General features: G+C 40.2%; 1 protein-coding gene across 2 annotated transcripts in view; it reads left to right on the top strand.

Moving 5' to 3' along the window:
- Nucleotides 1–12,080, top strand: part of adam19a (ADAM metallopeptidase domain 19a) — a 95,735-nt gene that overhangs the window by 50,054 nt on the left and 33,601 nt on the right. For both annotated transcript variants that reach the window (XM_026158289.1, XM_026158285.1), the window contains exons 5-6: nt 6,033–6,109; nt 10,448–10,631. In XM_026158289.1, coding sequence (XP_026014074.1) covers nt 6,033–6,109; nt 10,448–10,631 — 261 coding nt within the window. The remainder of the gene's footprint in view (nt 1–6,032; nt 6,110–10,447; nt 10,632–12,080) is intronic.

The raw sequence follows: 12,080 nt of genomic DNA, 5'->3' as shown, positions 1-12,080 counted from the left end.
ACAGAAAATAGCATTACAGCTGTTTCAGACTGAGAAACACCAAACACTCTTCGTGCTATCATTCATCCACACAACTATTTTATTTCTTTTTGTCCACTGGGCAGGTGACCTGCAGAGTCACGTCTGCCCCAGCTGGATACCTTTCACACACACCATGACGTCAGACACTCTCACACTCGCGGAATTGATCAGGAGAAAAACTTTCTTCATCTTCATACTCTGTTACAGAAACAACATATGTTTTTTTTTTTTTTATGTGTTGTGTCAGGGATGGATATGTAGTTGTAACGTTTGTGTTCACTAACTTTACTTTCTGTTTCCTACCCTGCCTACTCTGTCTTGGACTCAATGCTGCTCCTAATGTCTCTCCATACTCAGCCTTTAATTTCTCCTCCACCTCTGCCTCTGCTCTCTCACGCTCTTCTCTGGCTCTTCTTTCTGCTAACATTCTTGCTCTTCCTAATGCTTTTCTACGGTGTTGTTCTAAAGTAGTTGCAGTGGATTGAGCTGTTTCATCCTCAGGTTTCACAACTACTGCTTGCAATATTGCTCTTTTAACATTCTGTGCTTCTCTCCTCTTCTGAGTCTGCTCCAGCCACAACTTAACAACTGCTAACTGCAATTCCTTCCTCTGCTTCGCTTTACCTGTGTTACCTGCTACACTTACAGCTATTCTTTCTACCAGCATTTTACACTTAACTTCCACTAATGTCCCTTCAAATCCATATTTCTTACACCAACAACCTACATACTGCGTGCTGCCTGGTGAAAATTTCTCCATAAATTTTACATCTCCTTCTAAGGCATACTTACACATTTTATTCTCCATTACAAGACAACAATCAGCCACACTCACGCAGACCACGTCTGGCCCGCACACACACACAACATAGGCCTATCGCTTGCGTCTGCACGCACAGCTAGCGCTCTCTGTTGAAAACTCTCAAACGCCCCATATGGCGGAGAATTCAACTTTCGGACACTCTCCAACGCCCCAAATGGCGGAGATTCCAGACTCCAAACCTAGGTTCTCTCCACGCCCCAAATGGCGGAGAACTCTCTACGCCCCAAATGGCGGAGAAGCCTGCATCTCTCTCACGCGGCTAGCGCGCTCCCGGACTCACGTTTAACGCACAGCCCGTAGCCGCTCTCTATTGTTTTGGGTCCACGTGCGCTCTCGTGACCAGCGCTCCCCCGGACTCAAACGTTTCACGCAGAATCACGGTGACGCTTTTTCTATCTAGGATCCTAAATTCATTCACACGGTTATAGAGACGCTCTCCGATTGCTTACCGTTGAGTTTCGTTTCGTTCACAGGAGAGTCCTAGAATCCCGTCAGTCGCCGTCCATGAGGGGAGTTCAGACGCTATTCCACCGGCCTGGTCACGAATTTAACACTCCAGGTCTTTGTCAGGCGGCGTGTCCTCTCTCCCCTCAGTGTGCGGCGAAATTCTTGGACTCCGGCTCGAAGGACCAATTAATGTTGGGTCTAAACTCAGACCCCGCTGTATCCAGGACTTATTCCCATGAAAGAAAAACAAGGCAACAGTGTTCGATCGATTTCTTGCGCAAGGGAGGCCCTTCCATCTGTGACCAGCACGTCGAAATGACCACAATGGTGGCCCTCCTCTCGCTGCCTTTTATTGACAAACTTCAAACAATAGTTTACAAAACACCTCCCCCTGCAACCCCGTTTGGTTACATAGACAAGGACTGTATGTAAATGTTAGAGATGGCACGATACCACTTTTTTATGTCCGATACCGATACCGATATCATAAATTTGGATATCTGTCGATACCGATATGAATCCGATATAGTGTTTTTTAATCAACAAAACTGTTTTTTAAAATATCTTGCTGCATTTTGCAAGTCTGCAAGTTCATACTCAAGTTTAAAACAACAACTACACTAAAGCTATTCTGTTATACCTGTATACAAAAAAATATTTCATAGTTCAGCAATACTGATCAATCTAATAAACTTAGACCTACACCATCCTCCCTATTCTGGTATTTTAAAGAGTACTTAGCGTAAATATTAAGCAACCTAACTAATAGGGTTCCAACTCCCAGCAACAACAAAAAGAAATAAATAAAAAATAAGGAACCACCCCTCACGCGCCACCTCATGATGCTTAATCGACGTAATCAACCTTAATTTGATGCAGTGTGAAAAAAAATGCACAGAAATCAATTATTTTTCAAGAAATATTAAATAGATTCAACATCTTTCTTCAACAAAATTGCAGACTGCACAGATGGTACCTTCCCAAAGTAAAAAGTACTATAGCATACTAGGGTATATATTAGACTTAATAGTCACTATATACAGTAATTGACTTCTATTCATTTTACATCAAATTAAAACTTTGGGTGTCAGATAATTATTTATTAAAAGCTCGACATTTTAAATGAGAATAAGAAAGAAAAGTATGTCTTTGTGCCCCCTTTTCCCTGTTCATGCCCTATCGGCCCCCCTGGCTAAACTTTGCTAGATCCGCCCCTGCACAGTTACCAGCGTCAGCTACGTAGAAAAAGATCCTGGTGTAGAAAGAAATATTAAATAAATTCTAACAACAGCTTATCAAGCTTAAACGTTCTGCTGTTGTTCAGCCGCTGGTTTCCTCTTTCTGGTGCAAAGTGGGCCAAAAACAAACAAGAGACACGGACTCGCGACAGAAAAGCCGATCAGCTGATCATTTAAGCAGTTTCACGATTGAAGTAGCAGCCGGAGAGCGAGAGGCAGTCGCTTGTTAAGCTTAACGTGGGAATGCTTTACAAACATTCAGAGATGGACTTACACACTTGCTTTACTTCTCTCTGGGATAACTTTGTCGGAGATGAAATGCCAGGTTGCTAGCGAATCTCCACATGCTATCCAGACCACCGACAGGTCCGGCATGCCACAGCTGCTCTATCACATGATGCATACTGCTCCGACTGCTAACGTTCTGAGGTGAGTTACGGCGTGTTGCAAGTTTTGCGAGGTGCTTTCGTGATATTTAATGGATCGGATTACATTTTTTTATTTTTCTCCGATATCCGATCCAGTAATTTAGGTCAGTATCGGACCGATACCGATACGTAATATCGGATCGGTCCATCTCTAGTAAATGTATACACTGTGTGTGTGTGTGTGTGTGTGTGTGTGTGTGTGTGTGTGTGTGTGTGTGTGTGTGTTAGACCTCCTGCTGACCAAAGGGTCGTAAACCCAGGAAGCTTACATCAAAAGAAACAGATCTTTCAGATAGGATGTATCTACAATAAAACCTCCCCCAGCACAGAGTGGCTGGAGAGGTGGTCAGAATCAAAGAGATGGCTTTGATCCTACTGCTTAAACTAAGACTATACAAATTTAAGAAACACAATGGCAACATTCAACAATTAGACTTAACAGGTGCTTCAAAGGATAGCTGCAGATTTCTGTCAGAATCTGCAGATTATACAGTACAAATAAAATGTTCACGTTTCTCCAGCGCTGTCTTCCCAGCAGTTTCACTAACATCTACACGGGATGGCCAGGAAGCATTCACAATGTCTTCTCGGGCGCTGATAATTGCCGTCTGTCAGTTGTGACATGGCCATTCAAACAGCAGTCGCTTTCTAAAACATCAGATGTGTATCGGATTCAGTACCACATACGAAAGTGACCCAGGTCGGATTTGAAAATATCGGATTTGTGCTGTTCACACTGTCATACCATGATCACTATCATACCATGGGTCACATAGGGTCAAAAAAGTCGGATTTGATGCGCTTTCGCCTGCAGTGTGAACGTAGCCTAAGATCACCCAAATGCACCACTAAATGACACATGAAATCATTCCTGCCTGTGGCTATCAATGCTAACTCTAACCCTGTACAACTCCTCCACCTAATGCACAGTGCAGTAGTTACACCCTATTGCATATGCTCTACAGGGAAAATAACAAGCTTATAGTTTAGAGTAAAATGTCAATCATATATTCACCTCTGTAATATTCTTGATATTAATTATTTAGCTATTTATATATATTTGAGCTATTTGTTATATTTTGTAAACTTTGTAATATATTGGTATCATTTATTTTAGTTCAGTCTTTTCCTGATATTGTCTTGGAGCAACTGTAACCACATAATTCCCTTGGTGATTAATAAAATATTCTGATTATGATTACTTGTCCTGATGGAAAACCACTGCCATGTCCTCAAACCAGAGATGCCAGTGTGAAACTAGTCAAGGTTAGGATTGTGAATACAAAGCCAAGGGTCCCCGAGAATTAGAGGTGTCAGCAGGGCTTAGTTTTTAACACTTCTTGGCCCACCCTAAAGCTCTTCTTTGTAGTAATTCCCCCAGGCAGGCCATTCTTATGCTGTCAGAAATACAACTGTGCTGTTGAAACACAGGGAAACACTGAAAATCCACTACTAGTCTCTATTAGGACTGGGCGATATGACCCAAAAATCATATCTTGATATTCTTTAACTGGATGGCAACATATGATATATATCTCGATATTTTTTTAAAGCCATAAAGTAAGAATAAAAAGAGGGTTCTTAGTCAAAGCTGTGTCTATAAGATGTTAAACTGTGTGTCTTTTTCATAACAGTGACATGGTTGTATTTTCCTTAACTGAACGAGTCGTCAGTCATTTTTGCACAATGGGAGGAGGTGCTGTCGCGTCGTCCATGTTTTCTACAGTCATTGGTAAAGACAAACGAGGCCCTGGTTGATGTGACTTCCTTGTTACGTGATTTGAATTGTTGAAAAGATGCAGGAAATACAGGAAATGTTTCGCATGATCTGGATCCGAGTTTAATGTAAATTAATAAAACACACCCTCCCAACTTGCCAAATGTCAGTTATGTCCAAGTCAGACAAGGACTTCCTGTAATTTTTGTGGACATATATAAATCAATATGTATTTATTTAAGTGTGTGTGTGTGTGTGTGTGTGTGTGTGTGTATTTCAATTGTCTAAGTATATATCTTTCCAAATGTGCTATTGGTATTAAATTCTCACCAGATGTAAGTAAAAAAAAACCATACATCCACACATACAAAACCCCCCCCCCAAAAACCATAGATATCTGTAAAAATGTGTAATAGTAGGAAATATATAAATCAATATGTATTTATTTAAGTGTGTGTGTGTGTGTATTTCAATTGTCTAAGTATATATCTTTCCAAATGTGCTATTGGTATTAAATTCTCACCAGATGTAAGTAAAAGAAACCCATACATCCACACATACAAACCCCCCCCCCAAAAAACCATAGATATCTGTAAAAATGTGTAATAGTAGGAAATGACAGAAAAAGTATTGAACACATTAAAGGGAAATCAACATAAACCAGACATAACCAGAGGGAAAACTGTTCCGGTTGATGGAAAACACTGGGGAAAACTGTGGCGTCACAAGAACAGTTTTTTTACGAGAATGGGAGCAAACACTTGCTCAGGTGAGGAATTGCTACTCTTAATCCACTGCTGTGAGACCTGCCTTCCTGAACAGACAGAAAGAAGGATGGTTGCGGACAGGAGCTGGCTGGCAGTGGTGAGGATGGAAGCTGGTGAAAGGTACCCTTAACTGTACTGGTAATATGTCCATATACAGGACATGGGCGAGGTTGCAATGGAATGGGCGAGGTTGCAAATTTTCTGAGTTAAAGGAAACTAACAAACCTAAAGTCAATCATACAGAACAATACAGAAATAGAACAATATGGGAATCAGGAAAAATCATAACCACAAGGAAAACAAATTATATTTATAGAAACTACAAGCATAAATGACTTCTCAAAACTCAAAACAGTGAAGACTTAAAAGACTTCTCTGATGTTGTGCAGCCAGATGCAACCAAGTGAAAGGAGGAGCTGTTCAACTTTGTCTATGGTGACATCCTGAATAACATCCAGAAGTCTCTCTAACAAAAGTAATCTAATCTCCAACAGGTCAATCCATCACACCGAAGAAACAATTCTGTATTTTTGTAGAGCTTTTTTGCTAATGAAAGATGGAGATAATGTTTCTAAATCTTTTCTCTTTCAGGATCATTGCTTTTACCATGGCCATGTAAGAAAACATCCAGATTCCTGGGTTGCACTCCGCACATGCTCAGGATTCAGGTACTGTCCCTACCTCATGATTAATTGTTGTTACACTGTATCAAGTGTTATTAGGTGAACATAAACAAACATTAATCTATCTTTTTTTCATTTATCTGGTGCCACGTCACTGGTGTTATATATGTGTTATACAAGCTATCGCCAGTAGTGGTCACCATGTAATGTGTGTGTATCTTCCTGAGGTATAATGAATAAAAAGAAGAAGCCTGAATGTAAACAGCTAACGTGTTTATCTGTCTGGCTCTGTATAACTCCTGCTTAGTTAATGACACAAACAGGGGAAAACATAACAGCGGGGATAACCTCCACCTTTAGGCGTGCTGGCATACTATCCGCCACCTGATCCAACTCACCACCTGGTTGGGATCAGCTGACAGTTCAGCTCTTTTCTTCATCTGTGTCCAGAACTTATGGGTATAGATCCGATGATACAATTACAAAAGCAATCGTGTATTCCACAAATAGGAATGCACATTGTATTGCCTATTGCTGCACCTGTAAGAGACAGAAAAAGCAAAACAAAACAAATGTACAGCACACAAAAAAATACAGAGATACATAAATCTACATTATTCCTATAGTGTGTGTGTGTGTCTGTGAGAGGGAGAGAGGGAGTGAGTGTGAGAATGCCTGTGTCTTTGTGACAAATGTACTTGATAATGAGGGTGAGAAGCTGCAGCAATGCCCTGCAGAAACCTGGGGCAGACAGAGATAAAACCAGTACAACCACGCTATCCGCAGCTTCCAAGAGTACCAAAGGCCACCACTAGCACCCCAGGGCCACATCTCAAGACCGTCAAGCAGCACCCACCCCAGTCCTCCACCACCACCAACTGAGGTAGATGCACAGGCCAAACAGCAACCGCAGCTCTCCAGCCCTCAGGAAGACCGCCAGTCAGCTGCAGCCCAGGAGACCACCACCATCCACCTCCAATTCAAATAGGGAAACGAGACTACAGCAGATCACCCCCACTAAGTAATGGAATTGATCAGTGGGAACCAGAGAGAGATAAATTCATCCAGTTGGTGTTTTGAGGAGACAGACATTTTCTCCAGACCAATGTGGTCAAGAACTAAATCTTTATATTGAACACATAAGCATCAGGCTTTTCTTGGTGATGCATAAGGAAGTAAGGAGTACACATGATGTATTTGCTTCCATATCTAGTTCACTTATGTTAACTATGTTATGTTGCACAGTGAGGTTGAGATATAGCAACTAAACCACGTGGTTAGGTCTTCACATATCTTCTGCAAGAACTGTTGGACAGGCATGCAGAACCATATAGCATGCACATAGCTCTCAACAGAGTTGTCTTTGCAATAGGTGCATATGTTCGATTGTGTAAGACCCATTGGGAACAACCTTTGTCCCGTGTAGTGTGTTCTATAGAGATTATTGTGTAAGTTGTAAGTTGGGGCATTTAGTCATTTTTAAACAATAGCTTATAGCATTTTTGATCACCGTTTGGGCAGGTATTTAAAACATTTTGTTACCCAAGTAGGTATTTCTTGATTCAGTTGACCAGGATTGAATGTTTCTTCTATGATGGATTTCAGTTGATGATATTCAAGAATGTCACATTTGCTCAGTCTATGTTTTGATAGTTCTTCAAATGAAATGAATTTTCCATCTTGTATAACATGTTCTAGATTTTTTAAATCCCTTTCTCATACCATGATAAAAAACTTAGTATACCCTTTTTCTGAAAAAACAACTGGATTGTTCCAAAAGGGTGTTAGTTTACATGGAATAAGCGAAGACTTAGTTGTTTTTAGGAATTCCCACCAGGCTGTCAGAGAAGTGTTTATGTTGAGGCTTTTAAAGTAGTTATGCTGCTTAATACTGGAGATGAGGAAAGGCAGATTACAGATTTTTGCTTTTGCACAGAATGCTTCTTCTAGGTCCAGTGAATGATTGTCTAATAATTTTATTTTTCAATTTTTCAAATTATTTTATTTATACAGCACCAAATCACAACAACAGTTGCTTTAAGGTACTTTATATTGTAAGGTAGACCCTACAATAACTCATACAGAGAAAAACTGCCTTCTGCGATGACCCGTTGGGGTGAGAGAAGGAAGACAGGATAAAGACATGCTGTGGAAAAGAGCCAGAGCATAACTAAGGGAGGATTCAGGGTCACCTGATCCAGCCCTAATTATATGCTTTAGCAAAAAGGAAAGTTTGAAGCCTAATCTTAAAAGTAGAGAGTGTCTGTCTCCTGAATCCAATGTGGAAGCTGATTCCACAGAAGAGGGGCCTGAAAACTGGAGGCTCTCCCTCCCATTCTACTTTTAAATACTCTAGAAACAACAAGTAACCCTGCAGTGTGAGACCAAAGTGCCCTAATGGGGTGATTTGGTACTATAAGGCAGCTGTTCCCAACCCCCGGGCCAAGGACCGATACCGGTCCATGAGTCGTTTGGTACCGGGCCGCAAAAGTTGAGGCTCGAGTGTGAAATATATGGTTTTCAGGGTTTTTATCGTTAACTTGGTTTCCCTGGGTCTTTCCCATGTTGTAATTGTGTGTCTTATTTTGAAAGAAATATTTGCATGTTACCATAGCAACCAGAGAGCATTAAAGGGCAAGAAGAGGATGTTACTCTCAATGTTGTTGCCGCATTTCAGGAGGACGCTGCTAACGGAGTTACACAATTACACAGTGATTTCGCGGTTATTATTATATTTACAAAATACCACAGTTTTTGTCTTGGTCGTATCATTTTATTTTGTTGTAATTATCCGTGACACCTTAAACGGCGGTCCGTGAAAATATTGTCTGATGTTAAATCTGTCCGTGGCACAAAAAAGGTTGGGGACTGCTGCTATAAGGTCATTAGCCCTTTAAACCCAAACCTGCAGGACACCGGCCCTCGAGGCCTGGAGTTGGACACCCTTGCTAAAAAGGGGTTAGGGTTTAAAGGGTTAAGATAAGATGGGGACTGATTATTCAGGACCTTGTACGTGAGGAGCAGGATTTTGAATTCAGTTCTGGATTTAACAGGGAGCCAATGAAGAGAAGCCAATATAGGAAAAATCTGCTTTTTCTAGCCTCTGTCAGTACTCCTGCTGCAACATTTTGCATCAACTGAAGGCTTTTCAGGGAGTTTATAGGAAATCCTGATAATAATGAATTACAGTAGTCCAACATAGACTTAATAAATGCATGAACTAGTTTTTAGCGTCACTCTGAGACAGGATATTTCTAATTTTAGAGATTTTGCACAAGTGAAAGAAAGTAGTCCTGCATATTTGTTTAATATGTGCATTGAAGGACATGTCCTGGTCAAAAATGACTCCAAGGTTCCTCACAGTGTTACTGGAGGCCAAGGTAATGCCATCAAGAGTAAGAATCTGGTTAGATACCATAGTTCTAAGATTAATAATAAGCTTAGTTTAATCATTTTGAAACATATATCAATCTTTTGGATTGGATGTAGTGATAAATGTCTGTATTTTAATGTCTGAGTTGGCTGGAAGTTTCACTCACATGTAACTGCTTCACTTCTTGCATGCATTACCTGGCTACAAGCACAAGTTAACTGAGTAGGCTAGTAGCAGGTCAAATTAGCTTAGCCTTAAGAACGATGATGCATCTCCTTTTGTTTGCTGGTAGTATGGTGATGCTTTAGTCTTTAGTCTGGGATGTGATATCCTTCTTTTCCTAAATGGCAAGATTGGAGGGAGGTCTGAAGAGAGCCACAGATACTTCATCCTAATTTGTTCTGCTTCATGCCATACTAGTTTATTAATCCTTATTCCCGTGGCTGTTATATGAGCAGCTGTTGTGAAGATATGGCAAATAAAATCCTTTTGGCTACAACAGGGGTCGGCAACCTTTCTGATGATGAGTGCCATCTAAAATATTCTCAAAAGCAAATGTGCTATGTCAACCGTTGCATAAACAATAAATTTAATAACGCTGCATATCAACAGTTAAACACTACATAGAGCAACTTTATTGAACTATATTTTTTGACACATGTTGGCAAAGTGCAGATCAGCTATTTTCAAAAAACACGTTTTTATACATAACAAGAACACCAAAGGAAGCATACAACAGAAAATGCAAATGCTATTTAAGGTCTCATCACAACAGTGACATGAAAAAATAAACTGGGCCTATATGACATTGGTTAATACAGGGATGTACATGTTAATGTGAATCCTGCCCCTGCTTTGCATTTGCCGGTTGTGTTATCTGGGGATCACATTTTGTAACTCACACAGGTCTTCAGCAGTCAGACTGCTATGGGAGGCAAAACAAGTCTGTATTTTTTGTCTATCTTTGTGCTTCAATTCAAACTGCAACACTTTTTCCCCCTTTTACACAGAGGGCTGATATCACTGAATTCTAGTGACACCTACTACCTGGAGCCAATCAGCAGTGTAGATCCAGTCTACCACTCACTGTTGAGTACCATGAAGCTGCCAATTAAGGGTGGAAGCTGCTACCACACGCATCACACCACACAGCCCAACCTTTTCTCTAATCTGCTCTCATCATTTCATTCAAGGGTGAGTCTTCCAGAAATCAGTGGTACACCTTTTCTAAACCAAATTGGGTTGATTAAGTCAAAAATTACATTAGGTTTATATAGACAGATCTGGAACAGAGAAAAATAATGAATTACTCCCCCAAAAGGGAGAAAGCACAACCAGAATATGTGTAGCCACCTCAAACAGGATTTAAACCAGAAACCTTCTCTCTGTGAGCGAATTTCTAAACCACTCCACCACCATTCAGTCTATTTTGTAGCTTTCATGTCTGTGTCAAAGCACTTTCTCTAAAGGTACCACTGGCGTCTATGTTCTCTTGCTAAAAGTATTTACTTACCTGCCTTCACACACGAATTACTTGAGTGACATCTCATTCTTAATCCATAGGGTCTAATAAAACGTTGGCCATCCCTTTGCAGCTATAACAGATTCAGTTCTTCTAGGAAAGCTTTTTACGAGGTTTAGGGGTGTGACACAATAAGACCTAATTTATTTCAAAGATGTTTCATTGGACTAAGGCCAGGACTCACTGCAGGCAAGTCAAGTTTGTTTGTTTGTTTGTGATGCAACAACAAAGAAAAGAAAAAACACAATCAAACAAAGCATAAGGAAAACAGGAATATTTTAAATGTAATTCTTCCCTCAAATTGTATCCCACATTCCTTTTAGAAAACAGATTTATAATATTGTCAGGAAGGTTGTATATTTCTTAATACATAATTTGTTCAGTGTAAAAATGAACCAGAAACCAAGAAACTCATGATCTTTTTCTATTTCCACACCATCTTTGTGAATCTGTGCTTATGAGTTAATTTGAAAATTCCCAAATAGCATGATTTTAGTTTTGCTTAGATTCAATCATATTTTGTTCTTGTCAAACCATGTTGTCTTTTTGTACATTTCTAAAGCTACCATGGAGGTGCTGTGTAGCAGTCAGAGGTAGGACTTAAATACAGGACTCCAATGAAACGGTTCAACTGAAAGAGGCAGCTTTTATTTGCTGTGGAAAACTTTAAATGGAACACGGAGACGAGTCACTAATACGAGAAATGTGGAATGCAGAGACCACACCCCTGCCTCACACCCCCACTGCCCAATAAGGCCGGGGCTCTGGGTCTCTTCCACAGTGTATGTTATGTTTAGCTTTGTCGTCCTCCTGTCAGCCCCAACAGGGCAGTTGGCAGCCTTCAACTGCTTGATCATAGGGGGTTAACTGTTGACTGTTGTTGCTATTTCATATAATATAATATAATATAATATAATCATATAAATACAATTGATTGATTCAATATTTTGTTTTTGTTTACTGCTTTAAAGGATCTCTTTTAGTGCTGAGCAGTTATATCTTCATCCAGTGTTTTTCCCCATAGTTCACTGTCTAAATATGTATAATATTTCATGTCAAGTCTGTGACAGCCTTTTTACACCTTTTCTGCACATTCGTCCACTCTAATGGACTGACAAGTA

This window comes from Astatotilapia calliptera, chromosome 3, assembly GCF_900246225.1.
Source record: "Astatotilapia calliptera chromosome 3, fAstCal1.2, whole genome shotgun sequence".
NCBI lineage: Eukaryota > Metazoa > Chordata > Actinopteri > Cichliformes > Cichlidae > Astatotilapia > Astatotilapia calliptera.
The sequence above is the reverse complement of the archived record's forward strand: the minus strand, read 5'-3'. Positions and strand labels throughout refer to the sequence as shown.